The following is an 18,451-nucleotide window of genomic DNA, read 5'->3' as shown; positions in this document are numbered from 1 at the left end:
ACTATATAGAAAATTATTTCTAGTTTATTTTATTTATTTCCTATGTAGTTAGTAACGAAGTTATTCGTTTCTATTTTTAATAAATTTATAATAATACTATTATTTTAGAGCTTTTTAATTTTAATTATAAGGAGTTTAAAGAAGATATAAATTTTAATAAATATTACCCTTCTACTAACGAAGACGAATCTAATAGCGAGGCAAAGTTTTTTATCGATAGAAATTCGGCGGTTAGTCCTATTTGTAAAGATAGTAAATTTGATTATTGTTTTAAATTTCTCGAACGCCCTAATTCTTCTAGCTTTTTTACTTCCAGGTTATTTTCTAATTCCGGGTCGTTTTCTAATTCCAGCGACAATTCCGACGGTTCTATATATTATATAGAATTAAATATCCTTTTCTTGAATAATATTTAGGAGTTCGAATCCTCCCGTTGTTTTTTTTCGAAGTCTTCTTCTATTTCTTCCGATAAATGTAATATTACGCCGATCTTTAGCTATATTTATCCTTTTATTTAAGAGGGTAATAAAATTCTTATTAACAACGACCTTACATTTTTATATTATATAAATAATATACCCCAGCTTCCCGTTAGTACGTCCTTTAATAGTAATAGTAATTAGCGTTTCTATTATTAAGATTTTTTAGGCAATATCTTTATTATCCATACGTTTTTTTATTAATAAATTAATACCCTTGAATTACCTTTCGGTCGATTAGTCCCGGACCCTCTTCTTAAGCTGGGCCTTTCTTACTCCAGAAGCCTCTTTAATCTTAAGGATGAAGAGGTTTTTATTTTTATTTATAAAAATTTGTAGTTTAATTTGGAGGGAGGTAGCTCTTTGCCCAGTAAACGGCGTAGTCCCATCGTTTTAGATTCCTCTATCGACCGTCTTTTTAACCGTATTTTCTTTCTTTCTATAGAATTTTAGGAATAGGTTTTACTTTTAGAATAGGGTAGGGATATAAATTCCGTTAGCGTAACGTTAGAGGTTTCTGCAGTGGCTATCTTTACGTTTTATACGGTCGCCTCCCCTTCGGTAGTCCTTAATCCTTTCGATACTTTTTCTTAAGAATTTAATTTATCTAATTAATTATATAAATTATTTTATATTGGAAATCCCTTAGCCCTAGCCTTTATAGTTCGAATCTATAATTCTTCTCTATTTAGAATCGGGCCTTTTACTACTTTTTCGGTTATAATTATAGTTTTTATTCCGACGACTTTGCCCTCCGTTAACCCTATTGCGAAAGTCCGTCCTATCATTAGGAAGGTTCTTCTTTTAGAAGCGGTTTATTAGTTTATAGAGAGTTTATTTACTATAGCGCTCCGTTGCCCCCTTTTTACCAACTTTAAAGAATTTAAAATTGTAAGTTACGTTTATATTCTTCGAAATTAATTTATTATATCTATTAAGGATAATAGTCCTTTAATATTTTATTCGAAGATTCTTAACATTTTTTTAGCAATTCTTATTGGCGTCGAATTGGAAAATCCTATAATTTTATACGGAAAAACTTTTTCGGCCTATATTAAATTAATTGTTTTTTTAGTCCGCAAGTTTATTAATACTTTTTTATTGGCTTTTTTTACTTTTTCCGAACCTTATTTGCCTATTATTTTCCGTTGTAATCTTCCTAGCCCAGTTAGCGGCTTTATTTTTATTAGCTATTAATTTACTACTGTTGAAAACAGTAAAGGTAAGAAAGTTTTTATTAAACGGTATTTTATTACTATTAAGAAAGGTAAGGGTAAGGAGGTATTTTTTTTATCCGTTAAGTTTAAAGCCTTTATAGTCGTGGTTTTTCTTAAGGTTTATTATTATTTATATATTAACGAATTAGCGGTCGCTCCCCGTAGGGCTTTTGTAGATGTTCGTTTTAAACTTATTATATCGGCCGCTTATACCAATTATATTGCAATTATTTTAATTCTTAGGTTTACCCTTCCGGCGGTTTATTAGCGTTCTTCTTATAAGTATAATATTTCGGATGAGATAGTTATAAATAGTCCCTTTAAAAAGCGTAAATAGGGGTTAGGTTTCTTAGGATAGGTTTATTTAATTGTATTTTCTATTTATATATATTCTTTTATTAATTATTAACTGTTTAAATTTCCTGTTTAGCGACCCTTCGGCTTCTTATTTTAATTATTATATAAATTATTAGTTTATTATAATTATTATAGAATTTTAGTATTATTTAGGAGGTAATTTTCTTTTTAGAATAATTAAATTTATATTTTATATTATTAATTTAATCGTTCTATTTCTTATAATACTTCTACCTAATCTTCTAATATTTGGAGAGTACTTTTTATATATTATAGAAATACTTTTCCAATTTCTAAATAATATATTCTATAGGCTAATCTACTTATTTAATTAAAAAACATTTTTTTATCCTTTCCCCCTTATAATTTATTATTTCCTTTACTTCCTATTCTTCTTATTCCTCTACTAACTTTAGTAATAATATTTTTTAATAATTTTATTTCTTATTTTCCAAAGTTCTAATAGGTTTATAGGGAAAATATTATATATCCGGCGGTATTATATCAGTAAAAAGATTTAGTATATTTATGACCCGATTTTCTATTTTATTTTTATTTTAATAAACGTAGGGACTAATTTATAATTTTTAAATTGAAAATTCTTCGTAGATAATCCTACTAAATTTCTAGGTTAGAATTTTATTAGCGTATATCATTTATTGTACTTCTTTTATTGAGTTTGGATAGTTTATTCCTAATAGCGTCTTATAGTTTTGTATATTTATTCTATTTTTTGAAACCTTTTTTTTACTCCTTAAATTTATAATTCGTTTCGGCCTTTTACGTATTTTATTATACGTAGGTAGTATTTATAAAAGACTTTAAATAGCGAGACCCCAATAGTCGAATATACCGAATTATTATAAGCGAATTCGGCCTTTTATAATTAACGGTATTATAATAGCGGGTTTCCTTTTAGGACGTTAATATAAAAAAGCTTTTTTAAAATTTAATAGAGGCGTTCGGTTTAATTATCCGTTTATAAATAGAAAGCGGTAAATAACTAATATAGGATATTCCGGATCTTAGTAAATTCTTTTTAAAATTCGTTTATAAATAATTTATTTCAATCGCTAACAATTCCTAGAGGGGAATTAAAACAATATTTAACGTACTTATATAGGAGGTTGGCTATTATTATTATATTTAAAATTTTAATTATCGGAATAAAGAGTCTTATTCTTATAAATCGGTCGATAATTATAAGGATAGCGTTATATATTTTACTATTAATCCTTTAATTCAGCGGTAAGCTAGTAATAAAATCGATATTAATTGTTTGGAAAGGTTATTCGGGTAGTAGTAAGGATTGGAGGTCTCTATAAAGCTTATACCTAGGACGTTAAGTACCCTAGTATAATTTATATCGAATAAAATATTTTTTTTTATCCTTCGCGAAGTTCTCTTAATAGATTTTTTTTTAATAAGTTTTAGAATTTTGGGAGTGCCTATATAATTAGCCTTTGGGTTATTATAATAAATACGTAAGATTCTTTTATATAGTAATCTTTCTTTAGGGATTACTAATTATTCTTTAAAATATAAAACCCTTTAATTATTTAATTCATACCCTTTAATTATCGAAGTTTTAATTCATACAGTTATTAATAAGTCGGTAATATTAAAGTTTCTAAGTTAGAATTCCTTTATTATAATATAAAGTTCCTAATTTACTTATAACATAAGGGATAATTCTCTATATATTAATTTACAGGCAACCTTCTTTAGGATAATTTGGGGAAAAGGATTATCTTCAGGGTTTAATAGGGTTATTTTTAACCCCCGTCCCGTCGCCGACTTAGTAACTCTCTTAATTTATTTAATAAACGCGTATATCACCATTTTCTCGCTATATTAATACTTTATTTTCGAATTGAATTATTTTTAGAAGAATATTAATAATTATTGAATTAAATTGAATTTCTTTTATAAAGTAGGTAGGATATTACTATATTCTATTTCCCCCTTTATATAGTTTAGCTTTTTAAATAACCCGTCCGTAGGGTTTATAGTATCCGGTCGATATTTTATATTAAAATTGAATTACAATAATTAATATACCTATTATACTAACCTTCTTCGGAAATTTTTTACTAGGGATTTTATAATACCCATTAAGGCCTAGTAGTCTATAAGTATTAAAAATTTCTCGGGGAGTCCTTCTAAGTAATAGTTTTAATATTTTAAATTAGTTATTATAATAAAGAATTCTTATTACCCTATATATTAATACTATTCGGTGTCCGTTGTGTTTTTAAAAAGAAAATTATTTGGTATTATTAATTATTGATTTTCTAAAATAGAATGCTCGAAATAGTTTTAATAGAAGCGTCTATTTTTACCCTTGTTTCTTAGGAATAGTTTTAGTACTGGAATATAAGTACTAATATAAAGGCGTCCTTTAAGATTTAAAATACTTTATTAACTTCCCTTAGCTATTCGAATAATTCCATTTCTTTTTCGTTTTTATTTCTTTTTAGTAAATCCGTAAGAGGGGCTATTAATTTAGAATATTTATAAATAAAGTATTAATAGAAATTAGCGAATCCGAGGAAGATTTGGATATTATAGTACGATTCCAATATTAATTATTCTTTAATTATTATAACCCGGGTTAAGTTTATTATAATCTTTTCCGTTATTATTCGGGAGTTGAGGAAGTTGATATACTCTTTATAGAATTCGTATTTTGAGAATTTGATATATAATTAGGCGTCCCTTAATTATTTAAAGATAAATTGTAAGTACCTATCGTATTCTTTCTTAATTTAAGAGTAGATTAAAATATTATCAAAATATATAATACAAATTCAATTAAATAAACCCGTTAAAGCCTTATATATATACGTTTAAAATATAGTAAGTATATTAATTAGCCCGAATAGTATTATAATATATTTAAAATAGTTATATTTAGTTTTAAATACTATTTTCTATTAATTTCTCTCTTTAATCCGAATACAATAATATACTTCCCGTAAATTTATTTTAAAAAAGATTTTGACGCTCAATAACTAATTTACTAACTCCCCGATTAAAAGTAGTAGGTATTGATTTTTAACCGTTATTTTATTTAAGTTACAATAATTTATATATAAGCGTAGGGAACTATTTTTCTTTAGAACGAATAAAATTAATACCCCCGCCGGGCTATCAGAATATTTAATCTTCTTTATACATAAATTCTCTTCTAAGTAATCCTATAGAATATTTAATTATACTTTCAAGAAAAGGTATATTGCTTTAGATAGTACTTCCTTACCTTCCTTAATTCTAATTTTATATTTAATATTAAGAAAGGTCGATAGTAATTTTATTCGTTCTTCCGAAAAATATAATTCGAATCCTTCTAAGGCAGGTAGGATAGTCGCCGTTCCATCGGCATTATTTTCCTCATTATCTATATTTTTATTAATAAACCCTATAGGGTTATATATAAATATAATATTAGCAATAAAGGTTCGCTTGCTATATATTACCTTACGTATAAAAATTATTAAGTCTATTATTTATAATTTATTGAATTCGAATTTATTACTACATATATATACAATAATACCTTCCGAACCTATATTTAGTATTAATAATAATAATAGTAATATTCCAATATTTCTACAGATTATATAAAAAAATTAAGTCATCGCCTATTCCTATCCTATTCTATTCTTTATTTAGAAAATAATTTCGAACGTTTTATAATAATATTTTTCCGCTATTTGTATTTATTAGTATTAGTAATATTATTGTTTTTACTTATTTTAGTTTATGCCTTCTTACGAAATTCTTATAGATTATATTAATTTCGGCCCCCGTATTAAAGTTTATATTAATTTTTAATCGGTAATTCTTTAATAAGGTTATTATTACTATTTTTTTACTAGGCTATCTTTTCCGACCGTTTTAAATCCTTTAATTATTATAAACAACGGTTTATTTATAGGGTTTAACCTTTTAGTAGCCCTTTAGAATCGGAGAAGTAGTCGTTTTTTTGATTTTTTTTTAAACTTAAGTTCGGTAATAACGTTTTAAATATAGGATTTTTCGCAAGACTTATTACAGAATTTATAATATCCTTCCATTTTAGGTTTGTTAAGATAATTCTTAACGATATATATTTTCTTTTCGTAAATATAATATTTTAATTTTAAATTCTTAGAATTTATTTCCGTCCGGTTAGAAGATTATTCCCGTTTCTAACTATTATTAGATTTGTTCGAGCGGTCCTTAAAGCGTTCTAATTATTTAACATTAAAATTATTCTAGAATTTTTAAAATTGTTAAAACTTTTTATGTTTAAGTAAATCTCTTTTATATGTATTCTTCCTATAATTTTTTGATTATTAATTGAATACTTTTTAGAATTATATTTTGGGCATCCTTAATAAAGATATTTATATCTTGGAAGTATTAATGTATTTTCTTTTTTAATTAGAAGAAAAAGTTGTAAATTTAATTTTTATTACCAGCGACCAATCGGCCTAAGCGTTAATAATTAATTTAATACTTTTCCTATAGAGCCTACAAATTTTCATTATTATATTGAATTATTTAATAAAGGAATTCTTTAATTTTTAATTTATGATATCCTAGTACAATATATTCCTTATAAACGAATTATAAGAATTCTTCCTGAATCCTATTTTACTTTTAATTATTTTCGTAAGTAAATCTTACGGAGAATATTCGCTATAAAGTAGCGATTTTATTATTAGCTTTCGAAAGCGCTGATAAAACGAATTAGAGGTCCGTAATATTTTTATAAATTCGATTATTTGTTTTTAAGCCTTTAATTTAATTTTCAATTTTAATATCAGTATTATTTAATTATAAAATATATATATTTTAGGTAGGTATTTAGAAGTGGGTCGGTTCTTTATTTTCCCTTTTTCTTATTAAATTTATTATTATTTCATTTAATTTAAAGAATATTTTTAAAAATTAAAGGGTTGTATTTTTAATTAAAAGGTTGGTTTTCTTCGGGCGCAATTAGTATCCGCGCAAATATTTTGAATAATCCCTATTAGTTTTCGAAGACTAAAGCGAGCTATTAATTAAACGTTACGAATTCCCTAAAGAAGATTGGGATCGGGCTATTCGGAACAATTCTACGGACGGAGATTTAAATTAATAGTCTATTAGCCCAGATTGTTTTATAAGGAAACGGGAACTTTTATAGCGGCGTATTAGAATAACCGAACGGTAACGAACAATACATTTATTTTTATATTCCGGAAAATATTTCTTATATTAATACGGGTTACAAAAGTAGTAGGCGCAAAACGTACGCAAATTTTTAGAGAGGTAGTGGTCTAATCTTTTATTTTATAATATTTCGCGCGAAAAAACCCACTCGAATTGAAACGAGGATTAATTTTAATTATAATTATTAATAATAAGTATATTCATAATAATATTAGTAAAGGATTCTTCGGTTTATATAATTGGAAGAATATTCCCGTCGGTTGGATATATATTAATATCCTTGCGACCGCGAACTTTATTATTATTAATATTACTCCGAGCCTTCTTAGCGTTAGAAATATTTTTACCCGATCGTTCTAGAGTACCTTGTTTAATTATAGGTGCTTCTAACGTTGCCTCCCGCTCCGAAGAGCGGTCTCGGTAGCGTATAGCCGTATTTCTTATACGGGTATTTTCTTTTTAGATATTAACTATATTCCCGGCTTTTATAAATAATATTTTAGAGGTTAAAGAATTTTAAGGTTATAATATAATAGGGTGAGAATACGTTTAATATACAATAGTAGGTCTATTCTAAAAGGTAGATTTTAGCTTAGCTGGTAGAGAATGTCCAGCTAGGCTATAAGGGTTTTTATTTTGTATACGAGCCCTTGGTAGGCCCGGGATCCGGCACCCGGCCTCCGACCGTACGCTTCTATCGTTATTATATTTATTCTATTATTTATTATAATAGCCCCTTCGCCCCGCTTTATCGCTCTTATTAGTTCGTTATAATGTTCCGCTCTTCGGGCCTGGTTCCTAGGCCTTTTGGTACGATAACCTTATACCTTATTACCCTTATTACTATTATTATTTAAAGCGTAATAGCTAATACGATTACTAAACGGCTTTAGTATAAGTTTTAGAACGTTTATATATGTTTTAATATTTATAAAGAATAAAAGTTCTTTAGAACGTCCAAAAGATTTTTACTTAATATTTAAAAATATAAAATTTAAATTATAACCCTTAATCCTATAAAAGGCTTCGAAAAATTATTATATTAATTTCTTATAAGTTCCTATTACTTTATTCTCCTTCTTCTTCTTCTAAATATTGTATTCTACTTCGAATTTTTTTAATTACTTTCGTACTTCCTTAAATTAAATTTAAAATTACTTCGAACAATTCTATTTTATTTATTTTTCAACGTATCTATTATTTACGTACTAAATATCTAATATAGTCATATTATCAACAATTTAGCTTCATAATTTAACCTTTTTTCGAATAGAAATCTTTTTTATTATATTATTAAGACGGCTATTCTTATCCTTTACGAATTTATTAAAATAGTTTTTATATATAGTACCTTTGGTAAAATAAATTTCTATATTAATAAACTTTTTCGTTAGGTCGTTAATTTATTAATTAAACTTCTAAAGAGCTCTATCGATCTAGGGGATAATTTTCTTTAATAATTAAATAATCTCGTAGGCTTCAATCTATCATTCTAGATTAAAATGTATTTTAAGCCATTAAAAAATAAATTCCTTTACTATATTTCGTTAAAATTCATTAACAATTATTTCTAGATTAATAAGTAGTAACCTAGTATTTCGAAAGCTATTTAAAATATAAGCTCTAATAAATACAATATTAAATATACGCTAAAAAGGCGAATAGAATTAATATATAAATAAAAGATAAAATAAAGAAATAAATTTATACTAAACATTTATATAAAATCGTTATAATCGAATTAAAGGTTTCCTACTTAAATATAGTCCCATAATATCTTTTAATATATATATTTATAATTGTTTCCTGCGGTGCCCTGACTGGCCTATAATGATAGCACCAGTACAAGGTTGCTACAGTGAACTATGCACTTGTAGCAGAGCGGAGCGGAAGCGGTAGGAAGTACGACAGCAATGCTGAAGGAAGCAGCGTAGTTGCAAGTACAATAAAAGGATGTTGTAAAAGAGGTCTTAGAGAGGACTCTGCTCTCAAGACAGAAGATTACAGTGGACTCTGCACTGTGAGAAAAGACTATATTGTATTGCTTGACTTGTGCTTGCTTGCTTGCTTAAGGAGTGACGAACTGAAGGAGAGGAGAGGTCTCTATATACATGGACACTAAGCATCTAGAAGCTTCTGTTGAATCCTGTGATGACAAATCAGTCTGGAAGAAATGCTAGCTAAGTTATAAGACTCTAGAATACAGTGGCAAAACCTCTTGTATTCTAGTACATTCTGTGGGGACTGAGTCAACTGATTCCGTAGAAGGAATAGTTCAACTAGCCTTCTATACTACAAGGTAGTACAAGGCAGTTACAAGGCACAGTACTAGCCACACGTTAACAATAATATTAAAAAACGCTTACATTTATAAGTTGTAAGAAATAAGAACAATAAAGGAGGAGAAAAATAATAATAATATCGAATTAGAGGTAATATTAAAAGAATTTAATATTATAATAACTAGAAAATAAATTGAATAAAAGAAAGTAATTTTCTTTACCGTTTGATTTTATATAGAAAGTATCTTTATTAAAGTTTATAACCCGTTCTCCGTTAGAATTAAAATTAAACTAATCATTAAAATCTAACTTATAGCGTTTAATTTTAATATAGTATTTCCAAAATTACTCGTTAAAATGCTTTATCCAATCTAATATAATATTAGCGTTATTAAACGCTATTTTAAAAACGTTAAATTTCATCTCTAAATAAAGAATTTTAAAAAAAACCCAATTAACTATTAGATTAATCTTAAAAATATGATAAATTAGAATTAATTCGCCAGCAATATTTCTAGCGCCTATTAAAATTATTAATTCGTAATTAATAGGGTCCGTAATTTTAGGCTATAAAATAAAATAAATAATATATATATTATAATAAAAGGATATAGAATTTACCTACCCTCCTCTTTTTTAGCGCTTTAATAAATAAAATTTCATAATTACCGTTAAATATAGCTATCCGGTAGCCTATTTTATTAGCGTTCTAAAAAGTAAAAGAATTAATATAATACTTTTTAAAATCTTTTTCAATAATTTAAAAAATTACCGGACGTACTCGATTTATTACTCTATAGAAAGCCTATCCAACTCCATTAGTTTAAATTTAATTAGTTTAAACTAAAAATAATTCATTTTTTATCTCTTATAGAAATTTCGACTAATTTTTAAAGTAGGAAGCTTCCTACTAGCTCGTATATTATTAATTATAGTAGTAAGTAAGTCTTTAACTATTAAATTACGTAAATTAATAAGCTAATAAGTATATTCTTCTAATACTTAATTCTCTACTTCTATAAAAATTATAGAGCGGCCCTCAAACTTTCCTACACTAGGCCTAATTAAATACCGAGGATACCAATTCTTATATTATACTTATTAACTATAATAACTAACTTAAGTTTTAAATACGCTGAATTTGGAAGCGGTATTTCGAATAATTAGCATTTTTAATAATAAATCTCTATTGTTGTTATTATTATTATTAATATTATTATTAGTTTAATTCTATATAGTTTAGCTCTATATAGTTTAGCTCTATATAATTTAGTTTTATAAAATAACTTAACTTCGTATAATTCTTTAATTAAAAATTGGGACTTATATTATTTATTCAATTTATTAATTCTTTTTACATTATTATTCTTAGTAACGATATTATTAGCGCTTAAACTACTAAATAGCCTATTTAATTAAAAGTTCGTCGGTATAAATATCAGTATCGGTATTAATATTAGTAATAGCGTTAATAATAACGTTAATAATAGTATTAAAAGAAGAATTAGGGCAAAGGAAGTTCAATATAGGCTAGAAGATATTAGAATCTAATTAAGAACTACTTAAATTATCCTTATTTAAATCCTCCCTAATGTCGGAATTATTAAAGTAGGGTATTATAATAGAGTATAGTAAATTAGCTAAATAAAAATATATTAAATAAAAGTATAATTTTAACGATCGGGCCCGATTTAATAGGGTTATAGCGTTATAAAGTTGGTAAGAAACGCTATAACTCCAAAATAGAGTATTTAGTTCTATAACTTATAGTAGGCTAGGTTTTGGAGTAGGATACGTATAAATAGGTTTGGTGGATTGAGGAAGAGAAGAGGAAGAGAAAGAAGGTTAGATTAATTTTTTTGGTCAAGGATTAGTAGATTTATAATATTGCAAAGTTGGAAGGTTGGGTTTTGCCCTGTTTGGCCTGCATTTTTGCTGTCCGGTCGGGTTTTGTGATGTCCGGTGGTTTTGTGACCAACTTTGCCTAGTAGAGTTGGGGAACAGACAGAAATGACTCCACTCCCCAACGGGTAGTTGTACCCTATTCCCTTATATATGCCAAGTCTTATGGCACTTTGAACGTTGTAGCTAGAATAATATAAAATATTTGTTGAAGCCTAGAGTGCGCGTAGGTTTGTCTCGGAGTGTGCTGAGGTTTTCTCTAAAGAATAAGAACAGCGGTCTCCTGGCCGGCGTTGACGGCATGTCGACCGCCAATAGCGCCAATATCGTGCAGTTCGAGGACAATGGGACCAAGGATCACTTGTGGAGCATCCTTCCCGCGGTACCAGCCAGCTGACTTTGCTAAACAGAAGTTAGGGGGTCTTCGCATGAGGCTTCTCATGATTCTGTGTATATCTGGGGCGGTCGTCTGCAGCGCTGAGTTCTCCTGTGCATGGTGCGTTTCACAGTTGAGATCGGATATCGTAATCTTGATGGACAGAGTGTACCTCTAATGATGGGGGACCACGGTGTCGAGCGCCTAGGAGACGACAGCCTCGTCGGCCATCCATGTGATATATAATAACCTTCCCAAATCGCCATCATGTCCATGCACCGTGTCAGCCCCCCTAGAACGTGTGACTCCGCCATCTATTGTCCCCCGTCTCCATGTGGCAGATAGTGTCTCCATGTTCACCCGAGTGTTCCACCCCGTGTGATGCTGGATATCGTCGAGCGCCCTTAAGCATGCTTGCCGCTCCTTCGCTTCTACAAGACACTGCCCCGCCATCGTCAGCAGTTGAACAGCGTTGGCCCATGCGATCGTGCAGCGATTCGCTATCGAGTTGGACACGATCTTCCTGGCATATGACAAGGCCTTGTGCGCCACCTCGGGCGAAGAGAGGAGCGTCAGCCGGGCGGCTCGAGGACAAGGCTGAGAGAGGGTGAGGACCAGATATGCAGTATGCAACATCTGCCAGGCGGCCGACACCGGACCATTGACATAGCGAACGGTTTCGAATGGGCTATCTTCATTTGCTGGGATGGTGCTCAACGCCTGGCACATGGCCGGTGCTTGGTCTTGATGCCGCAACAGTTGATCGCCGAGGCTATTCCACTCGGCTGTAAGCTTGTCTAGCGCATCCGCGTCGTCTTGATGATTGCGTGTTCGGGCCCAAAACCTGTGGGTGGACCCTAGGAGATAGACGACTTTGCTTTGCCAGGCATCGAGGGTCCATTCCCCAGGGGGACCAGGAAAGTATCCCAAGGGTAGCAACTGTCCCAAGTTCACTGCCGCCGACATACCGGATGCGAGGGAAGCAAGGATGATCATGCGGTAGTAAATCCAGAAGCTCTTTCGGGGGGCAACAGTCAGCATGAAGTTGGGTTAGGGTTGTAACGTCGGGGAGACACGTACCGCCTGTGCCAGTCCTCCGCTTCGGCCGTTCCAGTGGTGCATCATGACCAGCTCCCCCGTCCCCTTTAGGTGCAAGTTCCAGTCGCTCGCTTTACTTTCAACCATCTCGCAGTGGGCAATGAGCAAACAACTGGCAAAGGTCGCTGCCTCGTGCCCACTATCGTTTAGGCGCTCATATAATGTCTTGAGAGCTTCGTTGTAGTACACCAGAGCATCGTGATGACCGCGGTCTGTGACGAGCGAATACTGTCTGGCGGCAGATGCGAGGCAAGAGAGAAGCACGAGGCGGTTGCTGAGAGCTATGTGTGGAAGGGCGAGAGAGAAGTATCGAGATGTGCTGTCAAACATATCGAATCTAGGCCCGATGATGTCAGTGTACCTTGCCAAATAGAATGCATCCTTTTCATCGGTGATCGGAGCGGCTCCCGTGTGTGTGGAAGCCAGCGAGAAGACGTGTCCCTTTGGATTTGTCTTGGAGACGCCCAGATCGCCATCGGTGGCATTGCAAGGCAGGACATGGTAGAGCTGGGACACTTGGAATGTCTCATCGACGAAGCCCACTATTCCCAGTCAAGAGTCAGAGTGAAGAACAAAGTATAATGGCGCGGCCTTACCGATGCGAGCGGGACTGGGCCTCTGTTCCCATGCCGTCGAGCTCGGGCTCGGCTCCGTATCGGGTTTCCATTCCAAGGCTGTGAAGAGGATATCGTCACCGTGGGAGCACTGTACTTTGCGTCGTCGACAAATGCCACATGGCTGCTGCTGGTCGCATTTAACGTGGCGGTCGCGACATTGTTTGCAAGCTGCTTGCGTGTTAACAACGTCTACGTGTGGGCATGAACGATGGCGTACCAAGCTTGCTTCTTGAGCTAGGTCCCCGGACCTGCTTGGAGAAGGCCAGTTGGGCGGTGTTCATTGCATGGCTACGGTGAGGAGAGATGGTGTCTTGGAAAGCAAGTCGACGACTCGACGTGCAACATATGCCGAGCCATGTCGTCTTCTCCTCCGCTTCTCCGCCCACGCTAACGTTATTGCCGGACCAAGTCCAGGCTCTAGCCCGGGTCGGAAAGCCTTGGCGCTACAGGGGACGCCCACAGAATCTGCGTGCGCACTTGTCCAAACAGCTTTCATTCCTTTAAAGAGATGCCCTATCTATCACACATCCAATCAATGCCAAGCGCCGTACACCTTGCAATGCATGGTATCTTTTAACCCTAAGCTGTTCACTTGCAGAGGCTAGGCAAGAGGTTCATCTTGGTGGTACATCGAATGTCCTCCTCTGGGAAGTCACCCCAGAACTGGCAAGGGGTTAGCGACAATCGGCGGCGACGTATGATTTTCTCTTGAAAGGCTTACCTGAGCAACGGCTTGTCTGATGCGGTGCATGTTCTTCCCAGGCTGAATCTGGCCAACGACACCAGGGTTGTCCGACTCGGTGTTGGTGGGGACGATCATTGGCCTGCCAACGAAGCACTCGTGGGTGAGAAGCGCGAACCCCAGAGCCTCCTTGGCGCCGACGGGGATACCGGTCTCGTCGATATATGTGATGCGAGTCTTGGGCAGGCGCTGCTTGAGATAGTTGACAATGTTGGGGTTGTAGGAGCCACCGCCGCCCATGTAGATCTCGTCAACACCGCCTTCGGGGCCCCAGCGCTCGTAAGCGTCGGCAAGAGATTGAGCGGTGATACGGGTGATTGTTGCAACGCAGTCCTCGGGAGTGGCGCCACTAGCCAACATCCTGTCGCAGATGTCCTCCGCCATACGGTCACCAAAGGTCTCTCGACCAGTGGTCTTGGGAATATCGTGGACGAAGTAAGGTCCCGCGAGGATCTCGTCAACAATCTCTTGGTCGACATTACCCTTGGCGCCCATGGCACCGTCCTTGTCGTACTCCTGCTGGCCGTCGGTGAAGTAACGGACAGCGGCATCAATGAAGACGTTTCCTGGACCAGTGTCAAAGTCATAGCAACCCTGCACATTGCCCTTGGGCAGGATGGAGAAGTTGGCAATGCCGCCGATGTTCTGGACGGCACGGTTGAGAGTAGGGTGGTTCAACAGAAGCGAGTCGAGAGCGGCGAAGAGAGGACAACCCTGGCGGCCGAGGGCCATGTCGGAGACGCGGAAGTTGCCCAAGGAAGTGACGCCGGTATTTGCAGCAATGATGGCAATCTCAGCCATGTCCAGGTGGGCACGCATCTGGTCACCCTCGAAGAGCTCGGGAAGAGGCAGATGCCAGATGGTCTGGCCCTGGCCACCGATCAGGTCGACTTCCTTTGCCAGGTCGAAGCCTTGGTCCCTGGCAAAAGAGTTCACCGCGTCGGCAATGACCTGACCGAGCTGGATGTTGACAATGGCCATTTCCTCGGGGGTCGTCTTGTTTTCCTTGATGAGCTTCATGACCCGCCTCTTGACCTTCTGCGGCATTGGGTACTCCCCGTAGCGGAGAAGCTGCATGTTCAAGGGGGAGGTAGGCGAGTCCTGGGTAAAGTGGACGTGGACAAGGTCGACTCCGTCCATGGAGGTTCCGGCATTGTGGCCGATAACCTTGAGAGAGCTGGACGGTGTTAGCAACGGTTTCCAGACGTTCTCAGAGGTCAAGCTTACAGAGGAGCGCCCCACGAAAGGTTCGGTGCAGAAGGCATTGTTGATTCTTTGGAGCGGTGGCTTTGGAGGGCTAGAGATGAGAGCTGCTGGACAAGGAGAGAGCAAGAGACGGCACATGAATAAATAAGGCAACCAGCGGCACAAAGTTCATAAGGTAGGCTCCGGAGGTGGCTGCCTTCCCGGCACGTCATGGCGGGAAGTACTAATTCGATCTAGACTGGTCCTTAGCTGGACGCAATGAATCCGGTTTCGGAACCTGCCCCTGGTGATGAACGCGGGGCCCCACGCCGGCCTTGGTCACGATAGCTCGTAGTCGACTGCCGATCTTGGCGGTGGCATGCTCGTAGTTGACTGCTGTTTCGGGCGCACATGTGTGGGAGCTCGTTTACCGTTTACCGACTCTGCACCCGAACGCGGCGCTAGTAAAAACATGGGGGGAGAGTTCTGGCCATCTGTTTCCGCCGTGCCAGATAAGTGGAACCGGGTCCACCCCGCGTAACACCCCGCAAAATACCCCGCAAAATACCCCATTCATCGGACCTAGATCTTCAGGGCTGCCGCGCTATCCCCGCAAACACTAGCTGGATAGACTAAACCCACTTTTTGGGGCGCCCAACCAATCACTGGCTCCTAACCGCGCCCATCAACCTTGCCATATCGCCAACCAAGTAGCAAAGTTACTCACTATTGAAGACTGATACGCGCCCTCATCACCACTCCGGACGTCGCACCAATGCCGTTCCCTCTCGGGGATGGCTGCCCTCTCGGGGATGGCTGCCCTCTCGGCTATGCTGGACCGCCCACTGGATGATTGCTCTCCAAGGCCTGGAGCTTGTCTAGCCTCTGCCCTTCTGGATGTGCCAAGGGCATTCCCCAGATCTCAGACGTCATGTCGGTTTCGGTACGCAGTGAAAGCGTCTATAAAAGCATTCGCATTCTCACCGTAAACTGACGTTTCCAATCTCGTCCTACTATCCTGCCCCTGGACAAATCCCGTCATGTTTAAGTTGAGCCCGTACACGACAACCATGGGGTTGAGCGGGCTTCCGCTCAACTTCGCAGTCGCCGGCATTGCTTCCATGGCCTTCTGGTTGTTCGGGTACGATATGTCAGTAATGGTGAGTATCATCTTTAACCCTAAGCAGCCGCAGCTAACAACCTGTTAGGGCGGTGTTATCACCGAGAGCCCATTCACCTCTGTCTTTCCCACCATGGAAGACCCGAATGTCCAGGGCATTGTCATTGCTGCTTTTGAACTGGGCGCCCTGGTCGGAGCGCTGGCATGTCTCGACCTTGGTGACCGCCTGGGGAGACGTGCAACTGTCTGGTTCGGCATGCTTTTCATGCTGGTCGGCGGTATTCTTCAATGCTCTGCCTGGCACGTCGGTCAGCTAGCCACTGGGCGTGTCATCAGCGGTATCGGTCTCGGTCTACAGGTTGCCACCGTGCCGTCGTGGCAAGCCGAGTGTGCGAAGCCTCATAGTAGAGGACGATGGGGTGAGTGAAGCCAACGGACCTCCAGATATTGAAGCTGACAAAAACTAAGTGATGATCGAGGGCGGCCTCCAAACTTTCGGGGTTGCTTGTGGGCAGTTGATCGGATACGGCTTCTTCTTTGTCAAGGGACAGGCGCAATGGCGTGTGCCGGTCGGCATTCAGCTCATTCCGGCCTTCATCGTATTTGTCTTCATCAACTTCCTCCCCGAGTCCCCCAGATGGCTCATCAAGCACGGCATGTTCGACGAGGCCACCCACAACCTTGCCAAGCTTCGTGGCCTCGCTCCTGACGACCCAGTCCTCCTCGCCGAGCGCGACGCCATCATCGCTTCCTACGAAGCGCAATCCCAAATGGCCACCTTCTCCTACAAGGAGCTTTTCGATAACGGCCCGACCAAGACTCTATATCGCATCGCCATTGGCACCTTCTTTCAAGCCGCCCAGCAATTGTCCGGCATCAACATGGTCTCTACCTACGCCAACAAGATCCTCCAGGAGTCCTTTAACCTCTCTCCGAGCATGTCGCACCTCATCGCTGCCATGGGCGGTCTCGAATACGCGCTGTGCTCGCTTCTCTCCGTTCTCCTTATTGAGGGTCTCGGCCGCCGTAGGTCCTTCATGATCACGGCGGGCGGCATGGCTGTCTGCTTCGCCATCATTGCCGGCCTGACCAGCACCGCCGACCGGACATGCCAGCTTGTTGCCGCGGGCTTCCTCTTTCTCTTCAACACCTTCTTCGGTCTCGCCTGGGTCGGTGGGCCGTACCTCTACAGTGCCGAAATTGCGCCTCTGCGCTGCCGTTCGCAGGCCAATGCCATCGCTAGCGCCGGTAACTGGATATGTTGCTTCGTGGTCGTCATGATCATCCCCCCTGCTTTGGCAAACATTGGCTGGAAGACCGTAAGTCACTCTCTCTCTCGCCTGCCTGTGGCGACGACGGCCGTCCCATCGACCGCTAACTCACAATTTTGATAGTACATCATCTTCGCCGTCTTTAACTTCCTCTTCGTCCCTGTCATCTACTTCTTCTGCGTCGAGACCAAGAAACGCTCGCTTGAGGAGCTCGACGTCATCTTCGCGGCGGGCGGAAACCCCGTCAAGCAGGAGAAGAGCATGCCGCACAACATGTCCATCGAGGAGTCCAGGCGCGTTCTCGGTCTTGGTGACCGTACCGACGAGGTGGTGGACATCTTTGAGCACGATGGCAGCAGGTCAGAGAAGGAGGCTGTTTAGAGAGAAAGCGAAACGAACAGAACGAAACGAGAACATGATAGGGCGTTATTATATGCAACTTTACTCGAATGATTTACTGTACTATAATATTATCTTGCGGTGAAGATTCTACCTATATTGACTGGACCAGAGTGCAGCAGTCCGACTCCCCTATTACGACCAGGAACACTTCCCTGCCTCTCCATGTTTTAGCCCAGCGTCACCTTCGTTCCCTCCTATATT

At 37.3% G+C, this 18,451-nt stretch overlaps 3 protein-coding genes across 3 annotated transcripts; 1 reads left to right on the top strand and 2 right to left on the bottom strand.

Annotated features, from left to right (window-relative positions):
• Positions 1–12,019: 12,019 nt before the first annotated feature.
• On the bottom strand, positions 12,020–13,733 carry B0H65DRAFT_509323 (uncharacterized protein; the record flags this gene model as incomplete). Its single annotated transcript, XM_062828304.1, is given in 4 exon segments — positions 12,020–12,832; positions 12,896–13,455; positions 13,510–13,698; positions 13,715–13,733. 4 exon segments carry the CDS (start codon positions 13,731–13,733, stop codon positions 12,020–12,022), a joined length of 1,581 nt encoding a protein of 526 aa, XP_062682312.1.
• A 385-nt stretch (positions 13,734–14,118) lies between these two features.
• Positions 14,119–15,537, bottom strand: B0H65DRAFT_425946 (Anhydro-N-acetylmuramic acid kinase; the record flags this gene model as incomplete). Its single annotated transcript, XM_062824607.1, has 3 exons — positions 14,119–14,193; positions 14,252–15,449; positions 15,500–15,537. 3 exons carry the CDS (start codon positions 15,535–15,537, stop codon positions 14,119–14,121), a joined length of 1,311 nt encoding a protein of 436 aa, XP_062682311.1.
• Positions 15,538–16,240: 703 nt separating this feature from the next.
• B0H65DRAFT_525801 (general substrate transporter) lies at positions 16,241–18,361 on the top strand. The gene is made up of 4 exons (XM_062828844.1): positions 16,241–16,617; positions 16,666–16,996; positions 17,046–17,896; positions 17,972–18,361. The coding sequence occupies exons 1-4, from the start codon at positions 16,498–16,500 to the stop codon at positions 18,227–18,229; spliced, it is 1,560 nt and encodes a 519-aa protein (XP_062682310.1). The 5' UTR covers positions 16,241–16,497; the 3' UTR covers positions 18,230–18,361.
• Positions 18,362–18,451: the final 90 nt, after the last annotated feature.

Source organism: Neurospora tetraspora (assembly GCF_033439725.1).
Source record: "Neurospora tetraspora strain CBS 560.94 chromosome Unknown B0H65scaffold_4, whole genome shotgun sequence".
NCBI classification, from domain to species: Eukaryota; Fungi; Ascomycota; class Sordariomycetes; order Sordariales; family Sordariaceae; genus Neurospora; species Neurospora tetraspora.
The sequence above is the reverse complement of the archived record's forward strand: the minus strand, read 5'-3'. Positions and strand labels throughout refer to the sequence as shown.